At 36.1% G+C, this 15,225-nt stretch overlaps 1 protein-coding gene across 1 annotated transcript in view; it reads right to left on the reverse strand.

Annotated features, from left to right (window-relative positions):
• ARAP2 (ArfGAP with RhoGAP domain, ankyrin repeat and PH domain 2) overlaps positions 1 to 15,225 on the reverse strand; it is a 217,157-nt gene that overhangs the window by 114,246 nt on the left and 87,686 nt on the right. Inside the window, exons 18-19 of the mRNA XM_064584359.1 lie at positions 14,853 to 15,051; positions 14,599 to 14,662 (exon numbers count right to left, since the gene is read on the reverse strand). Of these exons, the coding sequence (XP_064440429.1) occupies positions 14,599 to 14,662; positions 14,853 to 15,051 (263 nt within the window). The remainder of the gene's footprint in view (positions 1 to 14,598; positions 14,663 to 14,852; positions 15,052 to 15,225) is intronic.

Here is a 15,225-nt window from a genome sequence, read left to right on the forward strand (position 1 = left end):
ATGATATATTCAAAGTGCTGAATGGGAAAAAAAAAAAAATACAACCAAGAATACTCTACACCCAGCAATAGTAAAGGAGAGATAAGAAGTTTCTCAGATAAGCAAAAACTAAAGGAGTTCATCCAACCAGCCTTACAAGAAATGTTAAAAGGATGTCTTTAAATAAAAAAGAAAGGCCATAACTGAAATTAAAATTTCATAACTATGAAAGAAAAAAATATCTCATTGGTAATGGTAAATATATATAGTAAAGAAGTGGATCTAGCTACCAACATAGCTAGAACGTAGATTAAAAGACAAAAGTAGTAAAATCGTCTAGGACTACTAAGATAATAATGTGTAAAATGTGATGTCAAAAACAGAAAATGTGGCAGGGGGTAGGCAGTTAAAATGTAGTGCTTTTAGAACATGCTTGAACGTAACCATTAACTTAAAGCAAACTACTATACACTAAGGATATTATATATGAACCTCATGGAAACCAAAAACCAAGTATCTATAAAAGCTACACACACACACACACACAAAAAAAAAAAAAAAAAATGAAGAAAAAGAAATACAAACTTGACACCAGGGACCAAATGTCACCAAATCATAAGGGAAGAGAGCAGAAGAAAGGAACAGAAAAACTACAACAAGAACAACAACAACAATAGAAAACAATGAACAAAATGGCAATAGGTACATATCTATAAATAACTACAACAAAACTAAATGTTGCAATCAAAAGAGAAAGTGGGGGGGTGAATGGATTATTAAAAAGACATACATACATATATATATATATATATATATATATATATATAGTATATATGCGCTGTCTATAAGAGACTCACTTCAGATCTAGAGACACACACAGACTGAAAGTGAAGGAATGGAAAATGATATTCCATGCAAATGGAAATAAAAAGAAAGCTGGTGTAGCAATACTTTACATTAGATAAAATAGACTTTAAAACAAAAAAATGTAACAAGGGACAAAAAAGAACATTACATGATGATAAAGGGATCAACCCAAAAAGAGGATAGAACACTTGTAAATATCTACGCACCCACATATGGACACCTAACTATATAAAGCAAATATTAAGACATAAAGGAAGAAATTGACAGTATATGTGTATACATATATATGTTTATATGTATATATGTTTATATGTTTGAATGAAACATTACTCAGCCATAAAAAAGAATAAAATCTTGCCATTTGTGATAACATGGGTGGATAGAGATGGTATTATTCTAAGTGAAATATGTCAGAGAAAGACAAATACCATATGATTTCACTTATATGTGGAACTAAGGAAAAAAAAATAGATACTGACCCCTAGATAATAGTGAATAATATGGTGGTTGCCAGAGAGAAAGAGAGTGAAGGGATGGGAAAAATAATATGGTGGTTGCCAGAGAGAAGGAGAGTGAAGGGATGGGAAAAATAATATGGTGGTTGCCAGAGAGAAGGAGAGTGAAGGGTACAAAATAAGTAGAAAATAAGAGGTACAAACTTCAAGTTAAAATAAACATGACATAGGGATACGATGTACTGCATAGGGAATATACTAATATGTAATAATCTTTCATGGTGACAAATGGTAGACAGATTCATTTTGGTGATCCCTTCACTATATATATAAATGTTGAATCACTATGTGTACACCTGAAACTAACATTACATGTCAACTACACTTCAATTAAAAAAAATTAAAAATGAGTTGATAAATAAATAAATGCAAAGCTAATGGCATCATTTCCTAGTCATTTCCCTTCTACAGCTCTGGAGTTTTCAAGACTAAAAGGCCTTTATGATCGGCCCATATCTTCCCCTCCAACTCTGCCAGTCTCCTACACTAAAGACACACTTAAAAAAAAATTCACATGTTATTGCAATAAATATTTCCTGATCTTTGGCTGGCTACTCCAACTCTCTCCCAAGTATACTCCAGGTAACCCTCCCTGACACTCTATCCCTAATATCCTATCCCTAAGATCCAGATGCTTAGTATGTGTGTCCCTTCTTAATTATGAATAGCTGATTTGCCCTCTATTATACCATCTGTTCTATGTATAAATGTTTTTGCTGCTAGAAGCCAAACTTGGCACAGACAACAAGGAAGAAAGCATTTAGGTATGTCTAGTTATAAGCATGGTGCATGGCATTTCACGGTACATAATAGTTTTTTAAGTCCTATTACTAGATATAAAAAATTTCATTTGAAAAACAAGTTAAAAGTAATCACTGGTGTATATTTATATCAAAGTAAAACTATTTGATCTTGATTTCAAACTCTGAGCAGGCTACTTTGGGTTCAACTAAAAAGAAATGAGCTGCATGAACACTAGGTTGTTTTTTGTTTTGTTTTGTTTTGGGGGGTGCTCATCTTTTACATTCCTGGTAATTCACTAGCCCTAATTTAAAAAGAAAATAAAAGTCCACCTTTCTTTCCTTCAGTTTCTTTTCTATAAATGTTTCTCTAAGAAGATAAAGCTAGCATCTTTACTACACACACTGCTAACATCTTCTGAACTTGCTAGAACGACTACTTCTTCCCTGACATGCGTGCCTACAATTTTCATCTCTTGCTTTCTGACGTATGTATCTATTGTTCTTATTCTCCACTGCACCAGAGCAGCCTGGACCTCCTGTTTCTGTAATTTTCTTTTTGAAGAAATCTCACACTTGCTGTAATATTGCTGACATGCTTTAGCCTTTTTGTTTAACTCAAATCATCTTTAGCTCAAAAGCGTTCTATTGCTGGATCCATTTGTCTAACTGAAACTATATAACTCAGGTAACTTCCCTGAGAAATATCAAGCCCCCACATTATGTAGACAATCAAAATCAGGACTTGCTAGATTCAGGAGTTTAGGTAAAGGGAAAGTTTTCATTTTTGTTGATTCTTACCTATTTTTTTAACTTGATACGTAAACTCTAAATATATACAAAATATTTGGTACTCTTATAAACAAACAGGTACAGTGAAAGAAACCCAAAATGCAACAACCTTCCTGCAATACCAGTATAATTTCATCAAGCAGTGAAAGAAACCCAAAATGCAACAACCTTCCTGCAATACCAGTATAATTTCATCAAGCAGTGAAAGAAATCCAAAATGCAACAACCTTCCTGCAATACCAGTATAATTCTGCCATCAACTGTGCACATTTCAAACTTTGTTTTCTTTCTATTCAGAAGAAATCCCATGATGACAAGTTTAGCTGTCTCCTTGTGAACTAGTGATGGGTAGAACAAGTAATGACAAGTTAACTCCTGAGTCAACCTGTCAAGCACTGAATCCTAAAATATAGCATCTAGTGAAGTAGATGTGTGACATTTAATAGCCTCAGTTCAACTTTCTCCTGTGATGCTTATCTAATCTCTGTGCCTGGAATAAAGCATCAAGAGACATTTTCAACACATATACTGGCTGACTTTGTGATTCCAAGTATTATCAAACAATGATTTTACATTTCTAGATAAGAATACCAAATAAATATTTCATTTACATCTTGAAAATTTGAAAAGTTACTTTGAAGAACTCTAACTACAGAGAAATAAATTATTCTAAATGTCCATTTCTCAAACATAAACTTTAAAGGGCACTTCAATGTCATATAAAGAAATATTCTTATATCCTATAACGAATCAAGACAGTTCAATAAGACCTAGAAACCAAGCCCCAGGACTTAGAAAAAACAATTTTCTCAAAATTGCAACATAATAACCACAAAGTGTGGATAGACTATCATATTCTACCCTGGTCTACTGCCCAACACCAGAATGTCTTCACAAATAAATCTGACTGTATAAAAAATAAATACAATTACACAAAGAACATTTTAAACACAACCAAAAAGCTAACAGCATGCCCCACAAATATAACTGAAAAAGGGAGTATCTTATGCATTTACACAAAAATGAAAACACTGAGTCTTGTAGTGTAAGTCAGCATTTGTTTGGCCATAACTACTTTATTTTGCTTTCACTTCTGAAAGATATTTTTGCTATATTTAGTATTTTAGGTTAACAGCAGCTGGTTTGCTTATTTCGTGAGTTTGTTGTTGTTTTGTTTGTTTTTCTCCAGCACTTGAAAAGATTTCAATATACTATCTTCTGGCTTGCAGTGTTTGTGACAAGACACTCTTATATTTGTCCCCTATATTTAATGTGTCTTTTTTCTCTTGGTACTTAATTTTTTTTTCTCTCAAAATGGCTTTCAGCAATTTGATTATCATGCTTGAGGTATGCTGATCTTAGTACATATGTGGGTTAACAGTTTTTATCAATTTCATATAAGATTTGCCCATAATTCTTCAAAGATTTTTTTACTTCTTTCTCTTCTCTCATTTTGGGATTCTAATTAACACTTACATGAGATTGCTTGATATTGCCCCACTGGTCACTGAGGCTCTGGTGATTTTATTTAGTCTTTTTCCTCTCCACGCTTGTGTTTTGATAGCTCCTAGTGTCATGCTTTCAAGGTTATTGATCTTTCACGGTCACTGATCTCTTTTTTATGTAGAATCTACTATGGCATTAAGCTGATAGTGAAGTTTTCTTTACAGAGAGTGTATTGCTCAGGTTTAGAAATTCCATTTGGTTCTTTTTTTAATTATCCATTTTTCCTCATTATGTTTATGTTTTCTTTTACATCTTTGAACACATTTATAATATTTAATAATCCCAATTTAGGGTCTTTGCTAATTCCATTATCCTTTTCATTTCTGGTTCTGTTTCTGTGAACTGATTTGCAGCTTTTTCACAACACTAGTAATTTCAATCATACACTAGACATTATGAGTGCTGAGTGTCAGGACTGCTGTCTTCTTTTAGAGAAAGTTGATGTTTATTTTGGCATCATTTGCCTGTTTGACACTTGGCAACTAAATTACTTGTGGAGCACCTGGGTCCTTTGGAAGTCTGTTTGTTTTTTTCCTCAGATTTGCAAAGATATTTTTTTTTATTAACATATATTATTTGTTTCAGAGGTACAGATTTGTGGTTCATCAGTCTTACACAATTCAAAGCACTCACCATAGCACATACCCTCCCCAATGTCCATCAACCAGCCACCCCATCCCTCCCACCCCACTCCACTCCAGCAACCCTCAGTTTGTTTCCTGAGATTAAGAGTCTCTTATGGTTTGTCTTCCTCTCTGGTTTCGTCGTGTTTCATTTTTCCCTTCCTTCCCCAATGATCCTCTTGTCTTGTTTCTCAAATTTCTCGTATCAGTGAGATCATATGATAATTATCTTTCTCTGATTGACTTATTTCGCTTAGCATAATACCCTCTAGCTCCATCCACATCATTGCAAATGGCTAGATTTCTTTTTTTTTTTTTTGATGGCTGCGTAATATTCCTGTGTGTGTGTGTGTGTGTGTGTGTGTATACCACATCTTCTTTATCCATTCATCTGTCAATGGACATCTAGGCTGGAGGTCTGTTTTTAAGCTTAGTAATAAGGTAAAAATAAGTCTACCTTTACCCTAGGGCTAGTTTAGCCTTAAATCAATGGTGTTACCTTTGGGGTCTCTGCCAATGCCCTGTATGTTTAATGAGGTCTCACCTAGCTGGATGGAATGTGACCGCACTCCAGTGTCATCTAAGTTCTGGGCATTGTTCAACTCACAGTACCATGGCCCATCCTCTGGGAATCTCATCGACAAATATCCAGATTAGTACTGAGCCACAGCTGAAAAGGAAACTGCTATGAAGACTTCCAAAACTCTCTTCTACATATTAACCTCTGTTCTCATACTCTCTCTGGAAAATTTCAGCTACTTCAGATTCCCCAAACTCCTATATCTACCTTTGCAATGTAGCAAAACCACCACATTCTGCTTTGGTCTTCCCTCTCCCTGTGCCACAGACTGAAAAGGGCCGGCAGGTAGAGAGACAAGGTGATCTTAAATCTTACTTCATTTGTTTCTCTTCTCTTCATAATCACAATCCTGGAATGCCTATTGTCCCAGAGTCTGAAAATAGTTTCATATATTTTGTCCGGCTTTCTAGTTGTTTGAAATGGGAGGGCATGTTCCATGCCAGTTATTTCTTCACGGTCAGAAATGGGAGTCTGGCACATTTTCTTTAGTCACTGCAACCATAAATCACTCTCATTTTAATTTATAGAAATACAGCATTTTTTCCCCACACCTTCAGATAAGAGTTCACTGCATAAGGATAGAAGTTTAGCCAGAAGCAAACAAAGAATTGTGAAGAAAATCTGCAGATGCAGAGACTGTGTCACAAAAATGCAGAAAGAAATACTATTCTAAGTATCTTGTTTCCTCTGAAGCCAATAGTTCAGTAAGAAGTGTCAAAACACCTAACTCCCCAGGAAGGCAAAGGCTCCATTTTACAATCTCATCTCTGCACACTATTAGGCAATCACATATAGGAAAGGAAGAACCAGCCTTGTTTCAGGTCTGTTTAAAACCTTAATGGCGTTCCACTGGCTGCAGAATAAATCCAAATTCACCCTTTTAACAACAGTATTTTTTTTTTTAAGTTTTAAAAAATCTTTCAAAAAACTACATCTTCTGTACCCTTGTAAAGAACCTGCAATCCTTTTCCAGAACAAGACAAACTATTAATTACATTTAACTGATAATACTAATATGGTTCCAGGTTCAATGGATCATGCTTCCTCCTCAGGAACTCAAGGTCAAGGCCAATTTGCACTGACATTGTTCCCTAGCCTTCCTATTCCTCTGAATCTATTGTTTCCACCTCCTGAATACTTTAGTCTCTTAGCCCCCTCATTTTTTTTTTCCTATTGAAATCCTACCTAGAATTCCAGATCCAGTTAAATACGCTTCTCTTAAAAAAAAAAAAAAAAAAATTATCCTGTTCCTACTTATTGAGAAGCAATCTTCTCATTCTTTCATATTTCTTCAGATAATATCACATTTACTTGTTCATAAGCTTACATTCTAGCATTTGGATGGTGCTTTAAACTGAGTAAGAGAAACTTTGGAAGCAAATAATATATACTTTAAAATCTACCTTGTGTTGGGCACCTGGGTGGCTCAGATGGTTAAGTGTCTGCCTTCAGCTCAGGTCATGATCCCAGGTTCCTGGGATCGAGTCCTGCATTGGGCTCCCTGCTCAGCGGGGAGCCTGCTTCTCCCTCTGCCTCTCTCTCTCTCTGTCTCTTATGAATAAATAAATAAAGTCTTTAAAAAAAATCTACCTTATGTTAAATGGTCATGCATTCCCCTTATTGTAATTCTATCTAACAAAAAATCACTTTATAAGTTTGAATAGTCCCTTTCTTTTTGCAAAACCTGTGGAGGCGGTGAGAGAAGAGAATCTCTTGTTTGTCTTGGCAACATTCAGATTAAACTATCTCTATGACTTAAATCATCAGAAAGTTACAAAAGCAGTCAAGCTGATATTGTGGGCAATCGGCTACTATTTAATTTGCAGTTACATGCACAATTTAGAAACCACTTTAAGATAATTCACCCTCCAGAGTATTGCTAACATATCAGCTGCTACAAAATACAATTCAAGAGGGAAAAAAACACCATATGTAATAAATTGATCTAAAATAAGAATCTTAAACTCAGGGCATTAATCTCCCAAATTGAGAAACTTAGTCTGTCCCATAATTGTGGAATGTACTGATGAAGCGTTTACTCTCCAGTGTTAGCTTCTTTTTTTTTTTTTTTTTTTTTATTAAAGATTTTATTTATTTATTTGAGAGAGAGAGTGAGAGAGAGAAAGAGCACAAGAGGGGGGAGCGGGAGAGGGAGAAGCAGACTCCCCGCCGAGCAGGGAGCCCGATGCGGGACTCGATCCCAGGACTCCAGGATCACGACCTGAGCCGAAGGCAGTCGCCTAACCAACTGAGCCACCCAGGCGCCCCAGTGTTAGCTTCTTTATGTCTGGAATTTGCAATTAAAACTGAATGCAGCCAGGCTTGGGAGCCATCAAGTGTATTATGCTTTACTATAGGTCAACCAATCTTAAAAAACAAACACACACCCACTAAAAACAAAACAAAACAAAATGCCAGTCTTTTCTGTTTCTGATAACATATCTGAGTTATTCATATTGTATTCATTATAACCAACAACGTTTCAGCAAAAGCTTAATAATAGGTGTCTTTGACAAATGGGCATGTAGCTCTAGAAAGTGAAGATTGTGAACAGAGCAGCTTATTCATCAGAAAAAGATATACAGAGTGTGCAGGCTAAAGTGCAGAAATAGTTTTCAAATTTTAAGAAGAGGATGTTTTGAACATTCTAGTTAAAGTGAATATATAACCTACTATCCAGGAAAATGTCTTTTGACCTCATGGTCCAAAACACTCACTAACAATAGATATTCAAAAACACTATTTTTTTCACACAAAGAAATCCTAACTAAGGCATAAAAGAAAAGCAAAATCTAAGTCCCAGTAATAGCACCAAACAGCACCAAATAGCATGCCAGAAACCCTAAAGTGTAATCAAGAAAGCTTTATTTTCCAAAATAATAATTTTTAAAGTATACAAAGAATACACATTAAAGCGACACCATCTGGAACACCTTCTGTTTAGAGCTTTTTAAAGCAAAAATGTTCTGTGTGTGCAAAATATTATTGTAATATTTTTCTGTCTAAAGACACTCATGCTATGCACATAGAGAAAATCACCATGAAGATTAAAATCTATATCTAAATAGTGACTATATTCAGTGGAGGATTATCAATTTTATGAACTTTTCCAGTTCAGGGGGTTCTTTCTCCTCCTTGGCTTTAAGAAATATTAATATATTTTAGCGGGCGCCTGGGTGGCTCAGTCGTTAAGCGTCTGCCTTCGGCTCAGGTCATGATCCCAGGATCCTGGGATGGAGCCCCGCATCGGGCTCCCTGCTCAGCGGGAAGCCTGCTTCTCCCTCCCACTCCCCCTGCTTGTGTTCCCTCTCTTGCTGTGTCTCTCTCTGTCAAATAAATAAATAAAATCTTAAAAAAAAAAAGAAATATTAATATATTTTAGCACTTTAATCAAAGGTAGACAAGGTGAGGGAAAAGATGTGAAATTAATTTATTAAATTTATTTATGATTTGCAGTTCTGGTTCAAGACATCACTAGCAAAAAGAAACAAAGGTTAAACTTAGAGCTGGTTGGTTTCTCTCTCTTCCAATTATTCACAATATCTCTATATGCCATCAACATGAGTAACTGGAAGTTGTTCTATTTCCTAAAGCCACAAGTTTATCTGTCATTGACAAGTCTAACAGTCTACTTTAGCTTACAGTCATTATTTCCCAGGAGGCTAAGAGATGAAAAAAGAGATGAAAAAGAGGGCAATGCAGTGAAATTCTCTTCTTTTGATATGGTATTAAAACAGCTCATTAAGCAATCACAGCTATAATTAACTGGCCTTGTTTGAGTACCGAGAGAGGAGCACACATTCCCTATCTCGGTAAATGATACAACCATCGTAAAGTCACCCAGGCCAAAAAAGCTCAGGAGTCGTCCTCATCTTCTAGTTTACAAAGCAACTGAAAACCATCAGACTGGGTATCTTTCTCAACATTCCACCCACGAGATCTAGAAAGTTTCCAACATCCAAAACCATCCATCAATTCCTCTTTTCTTCTGGTTACAATCGAGGGACTTTGCTCTCTTCTTGTCCTCTCTCTTATACCTTCAGTATCTCCCTTTTTGTGTCTCCTTCCATCAGAATTTAAACTTGCACAAGTTCAAACCATCTAAAACAAACTGCACACACATACCCTTCCTGGGACAAATCCCTTCTACCTCGAGAATCCTATTAACCTCCAGACATCCCTGCAAACTCGTCACCAGCTGTTTCAAGTTACTCAATTCCCAGGCTTAATCTAATCCAGTTTCTGCTTTATCACTCTGCTCGCTTCAAAGTCACCAGATGGACTCCGCATCAATTATCCCAGGAAGTATCTGCCCTCATCAGGCAGCACCTAACAGTTCTGACTGTTCCTGCCTTCTTGTAATACTCTCTCTCCCTGGGTTTTATAACCCCACTCTTGCTTTCTTGCCTCACTTTCTGGATAAACTAGCTTAACAACTCAAGGCAGCTACTCCGTCCTGACAATTATCTGGCCTCTAAAATGATGTGTATTCATCAAGGCTCCAACACACTAATTCTTCCCTTCTTACTCTATAGACTCTTCCTAAGTGACTTCCTGTCCTTCCTTCTATATATGGGTAACTCCAAAACCTGTAACTCCACCCCATTAACCTTTACATGAACTCCAGATCTATAAATACAACTTCCTCCTAGCACTTTGTCCTTAGGTGTTTATAAGCAACTCATGTTCAACACATCTAAAATCAAACTCCTTATTTCCCAAGCTCCCTCTCAAACCTGCTCTCTTACCATTATTCCCTATTTGAAGCTGATTTATTCACATAACACATACATACATAAATACACACACATATATACATACACATGTGTGTCTATGTATATAAATACATAGATATATAAATATGAGAGCCTACTTTGCCCCACACAAGGTGCCATTGCCAGTACATGTTCTGTCAGGGTTTATCATCTAGTGCACTCATAATCTCCCAGGCACATTCTTAACTATTCACACTTCTGACCTCCCTTCTTTCTGCTCTCTCTTTAATTAGGTAAGAATTATATGGAGATATATATTTTTTTCTAACAAAATATTTTCTAACAAAATGATTTTTTTCTCATAAAATGCCAAAATTTTAAATTGATAACTTATATCGTTTATCCAGGATCCTGGTACATTTGTTGACTTAATTCTTGAGAATGACTTGGTGTCGGTAAGTTAAACTTAATTCTTGTTTTATTTTTTTAAAGATTTTATTTCTTTATTTATGACAGAGAGAAAGAGGGAGAGAGAGAGAGAGAGAGCACAAGCAGGGGGAGCAGCAAGCAGAGGGAGAGGGAGAAGCACTCTCCCCATTGAGCAGAGAGCCCGATGCAGGACTCGATCCGCAGGACTCGATCCGAGGACCTGGGCTTAACTGACTGAGCCACCCAGGTGTCCCTTAATTCTTGTTTCAAAAACGAAAGAATCTTTAGGTTGTTAAGTTACAAATTGACCTCACTTGATTTCAAAATGGATTTGTGAAAATTTATAATAAAAGAAAATCTTGTTTAGAATGGAGTCAAGAGGCCAGAAGGGGGAGCTCTCAAGCACAACCACTAGTTAGTTAATTGCAGACCCAACAGGAAGGGAATCTTGGAAGTCCATACTACAAATACTTCTTTACCACTCAGGCAGGAGGAAGAAAGGCTTCTCCTTCCCAGCAATTGCCCAGCCAGTGAGAAACCGTCACAACTCAGCCAATGAAGAGCCACTATAAATTGCCAGTTTTACTCCACAAGACTTTTGGTTTATAAAAGCCCCCCACAAGTTCCCAAAGACTACTCTTTTTCTTTTGTTCTCCAGACTTGCCTATGCTTTCATTGCAGCGTGCTTGTCCTAATTGCAATTCTCTGTTCCCAAATAAACCCCTTGTTGCTGGTGAAATTTACCTTAGAGGTACGAGATTATCCTCCTCAACATCACATAGGCACTAGAAGGCTGTTAAAGTGCTTGAAACAGTGCCTGATACAGTGAGTTCTATACACATTCTCATCATTGTATTCTTGTTATGGTCAGAACATCACTGATTTGGAGAACACAGCAAAAGCAAGGAAAAGCAGGATGTAAGCATGTGATAAATAGTCGTTTTCAAATGGTACATTTTGTATGGTAGCTGTTCAAACAGATTTAGGAAAATAACCTGGTTATATATTTGTCCCTGTAGGTCTCTGACACATTCCCTGTGCTTCACTTTAGTAAAAATGCTTGCAACATGACTTGTTAATAACACATGTAGATAAAATTTTTGAAATTATCAAAAACACTATTAAAGCAGCTCTGACCATTATTTTGCAATTCCATCAGTTTTCAACTATTCTATGAACTCGGAGTGTATCTGAGTTCACCTACTGATGGCTGTAGTCCAGTGAAAAGGTCAAGATGTTACAAAATAACAACACATTTTGTCTTCTGGCTTCCCTATTTTGCATTCATGAGTGAGTGCACTCCATGCAATAAGCATTAAATAAAAAGTCATCAAATTGATTAGAATAATTCCAACCCCTGTTTGCTACATTTTATTCCATGTTTGCAACATTTTAATTAAAACCAATGTATCACTGGTCAAATCCTTCTTAGCCTGAAAATGGTAAAAACAAAACAAAACAAAAAAACACTTTGGCTATAGTAACCTGATAATATAAATGATAAATGCAATAAATTTAACAAGTTGCTGTTGGTTTATTTGTTTAAAAACATAAATTCTGGGAGTTCAGACTCCAAGTCTGTACTGTTGACCAACTTTTTTCCTGCCATTATGGTAGGAGGCCAACAGGCATTCCATAAATATGAATAGATGACTGTAAAAACTGCATTCTGCTAGTACTTTAACGATATAAAACTATCTCAACATAATGCTATCTCATTGTTACTTGTGAACATATAATGAACAGTACTCTGAAAGTACAGTGTAACCATCACCTGGTACCAAAAATCGGAATCTCAAGTATCATGAATCATTATAATCCCAGAAATAAACAAGTAAAAACACAGAATACTAATTATGCCTGTAAATTAAAAGACACCCTCTGACATAAATATCTAATCCGCAATATGCTTGCTGTCTAAAGCTGTTGATGTCCTCCCATGAAACTGAAGAAAAGACAGGTTAGACAACTGTTGAAAGTCATTATTCATATCACCAGCAAAGAAAATAACCAAAGGGAAAGCTAATTTAGCTGTATTTTTATATAATAGATGTTTTTGCAAATTATCTTGTACTCTTGTAGAGCTAAACATACTATATCACTATAATTAAGGAACGATAAAAAATAGAAAGAAAAAGTTTGTTCAAGAGGCTATACCTAAATGTTGTGATATGACCCTTAGCTGCTCCTTCCTAGGCTCTCTTTCTGGATCATCCCCCTCTTCTTGATCTCTAATTATTGGAGTCCCAGGGGCTCATCTTCAAGTCTGTTTTCTGTCTATAATCTTCGTCTAGGTGAATCCATCCAGTTCGTTGGCTAAATTAACATCAGTGTGCTGATGACTCTCAAATCTCTATCTCCAGTTGCAACCTCTCCACTTAATTCCAGACTTGTATATCCACATGTCCACTCACCAACTCCACTTCGCTGTCAAATAGACATCTCAAGGTTACCATTTTCCATACCAAATTCTTGATCTACTACCCTAAACTTACTAATATCCTAATTCTACTGTCCTGTATTTGTTATCTGGAAAAAAAGAACATTATCATTAATGTACTTGCTCAGGCCAAAATCTTGGGGTAACCCTTAACTCTTACACTCACCTGATCCATCAACAAACCCTCTGGCCTCTGCCTTCACAATGGCTCCAATCACTCAACACTGTTTTACTATGTCTGCCATCCCTTGCCCGGCCTCTGTAACAGCATCCTAACTGGACACTCATTTTCACTCTTGTACCCCAAAGGCTTATTCATCTGGAGTCAGAGTAGTCCTTTAAACACCGAAGTCAGATCATTCCACTTCCTGACTCTCAAAATGAGCAGCTTCCCATCAGGCTTAGAATAAAATTCACATCTTTACATATTATTACCTGTAGGGCTCTATATGATAAGGCCCAGAGGTCTCTGAAATAATTTCTTTCCACCCTCAAACTCATTCGAATCTCCCAACCAACAGCAGCTCGCCTGCAGATCGTGAACATGCTAAATACAGCACACTGTTAGGGTCTTCAAAATATCCTTAACCTTATACCTGGAACACTCTATTCAGACGGTTCCATGGTTTGCTTCTTCACCTTAGGCACATCTCTAATCAAAGATACCCTCTCTTACCACCCTATCTAAAACAGAATACCGCTCCATCAGGCTCTCTCTCTTCACCTTATTCTTCTTCAAGCATTTAAAATTGATGGACATGATACTATGTAACTATTTTTTTGTCTGTGTATATTCTGTTTCTACCACTAATGCACATGTTTCATGAGGGCATAAACCATGTCCAAAAACACATGGACATTTTTCCCAGAATCTTGTGTAAAATTTTTATTTTACATACAAACTGTATGCCCAATACCTATAACAGCATCTGGTACAAAGCAGTGTTTAATATTTGTTGAAAAAGTGAATAAATTCAAGAAATCAAGTTTTATTTTTACATGACTCACATGCATAGGTAATTCAGGATATTATTTATATTTATCGTATACCTACACTGAAAACATATTTATACAACTGCCAAAGTGCTTCCAAATATTTAAATGTGAATGTCCCAAAGGAATCTAAGTCTACAGAGAAGTATAATAATTGATCACACTGATGACAAATGTAACATTGATCACCCATACAAATATAAAAATATGCAAGCTTTATTGGTGTATTCTTTCTATTGAAGAGTGAGAGTGTGTTTGTGTGTGTGTGTGTGTGTACATGTATAGACATACATATACACACACTTCAGAAAACTTCCAACAGGCTATAAAATAGTGGCTTCTCCCTCAAAGAAGATAACCAAAACACCCTACTCCCTAGAATTATTGCAATAAAGAGTAAAAAGCAAAAATGCACTTACCTCCCTTTTTCTACCAAGAGCAAGACATCCATTTTTTCCCCATTTTGAACCACTGTGCTGATTGCTGGAGAAAAAGGAGAAAAGCATGAATCCATCATTTAAAACAAGACACCAAATACCCATAAAGACACAATTATTAATACTTAGTCATGTTTGGAAATAAGGCGTCATAATTTTATGTAAAAGCTACTATTATCATATGCTATAAAGAATCACATCCAAAATATAAGATGAAAGAGGAAAAAAAATCTTACTTAGCTCCTGCAGTCTTCTTAAGTGCATTCTATCTTCCTGAACTTCTTGCACTTGAAGACAAAAACGCAAACTAGACTTTTCCATAGAAAACCAGCCTTTTCTCCACTGGTCCAGGGCATGGCAGTCTTTGTAGTAGAGTTGACCAATCAAATCATAGTCAGCTTCTGTTAAGTTTTCAGCAACAAAGGGAACAAAATGCTGTTAAAACAAATACAGAAAAGTAATAAAGACAGTGCAAATAGGAAATCCCTTCCCTACCTACGGACTCGAGGGAAGGTAGAAAAACAAAAATAGTTTCTCTACCTTAAAAATTTAGAAGTAACCCAAATTTCAAAACAATTATTTAAACTTGCTATCAGTCTTAAAACTGCA

This window comes from Mirounga angustirostris, unplaced genomic scaffold (genome assembly GCF_029215605.1).
Source record: "Mirounga angustirostris isolate CCGP_5_RB_7025 unplaced genomic scaffold, mMirAng1.0.hap1 SCAF_2, whole genome shotgun sequence".
NCBI lineage: Eukaryota > Metazoa > Chordata > Mammalia > Carnivora > Phocidae > Mirounga > Mirounga angustirostris.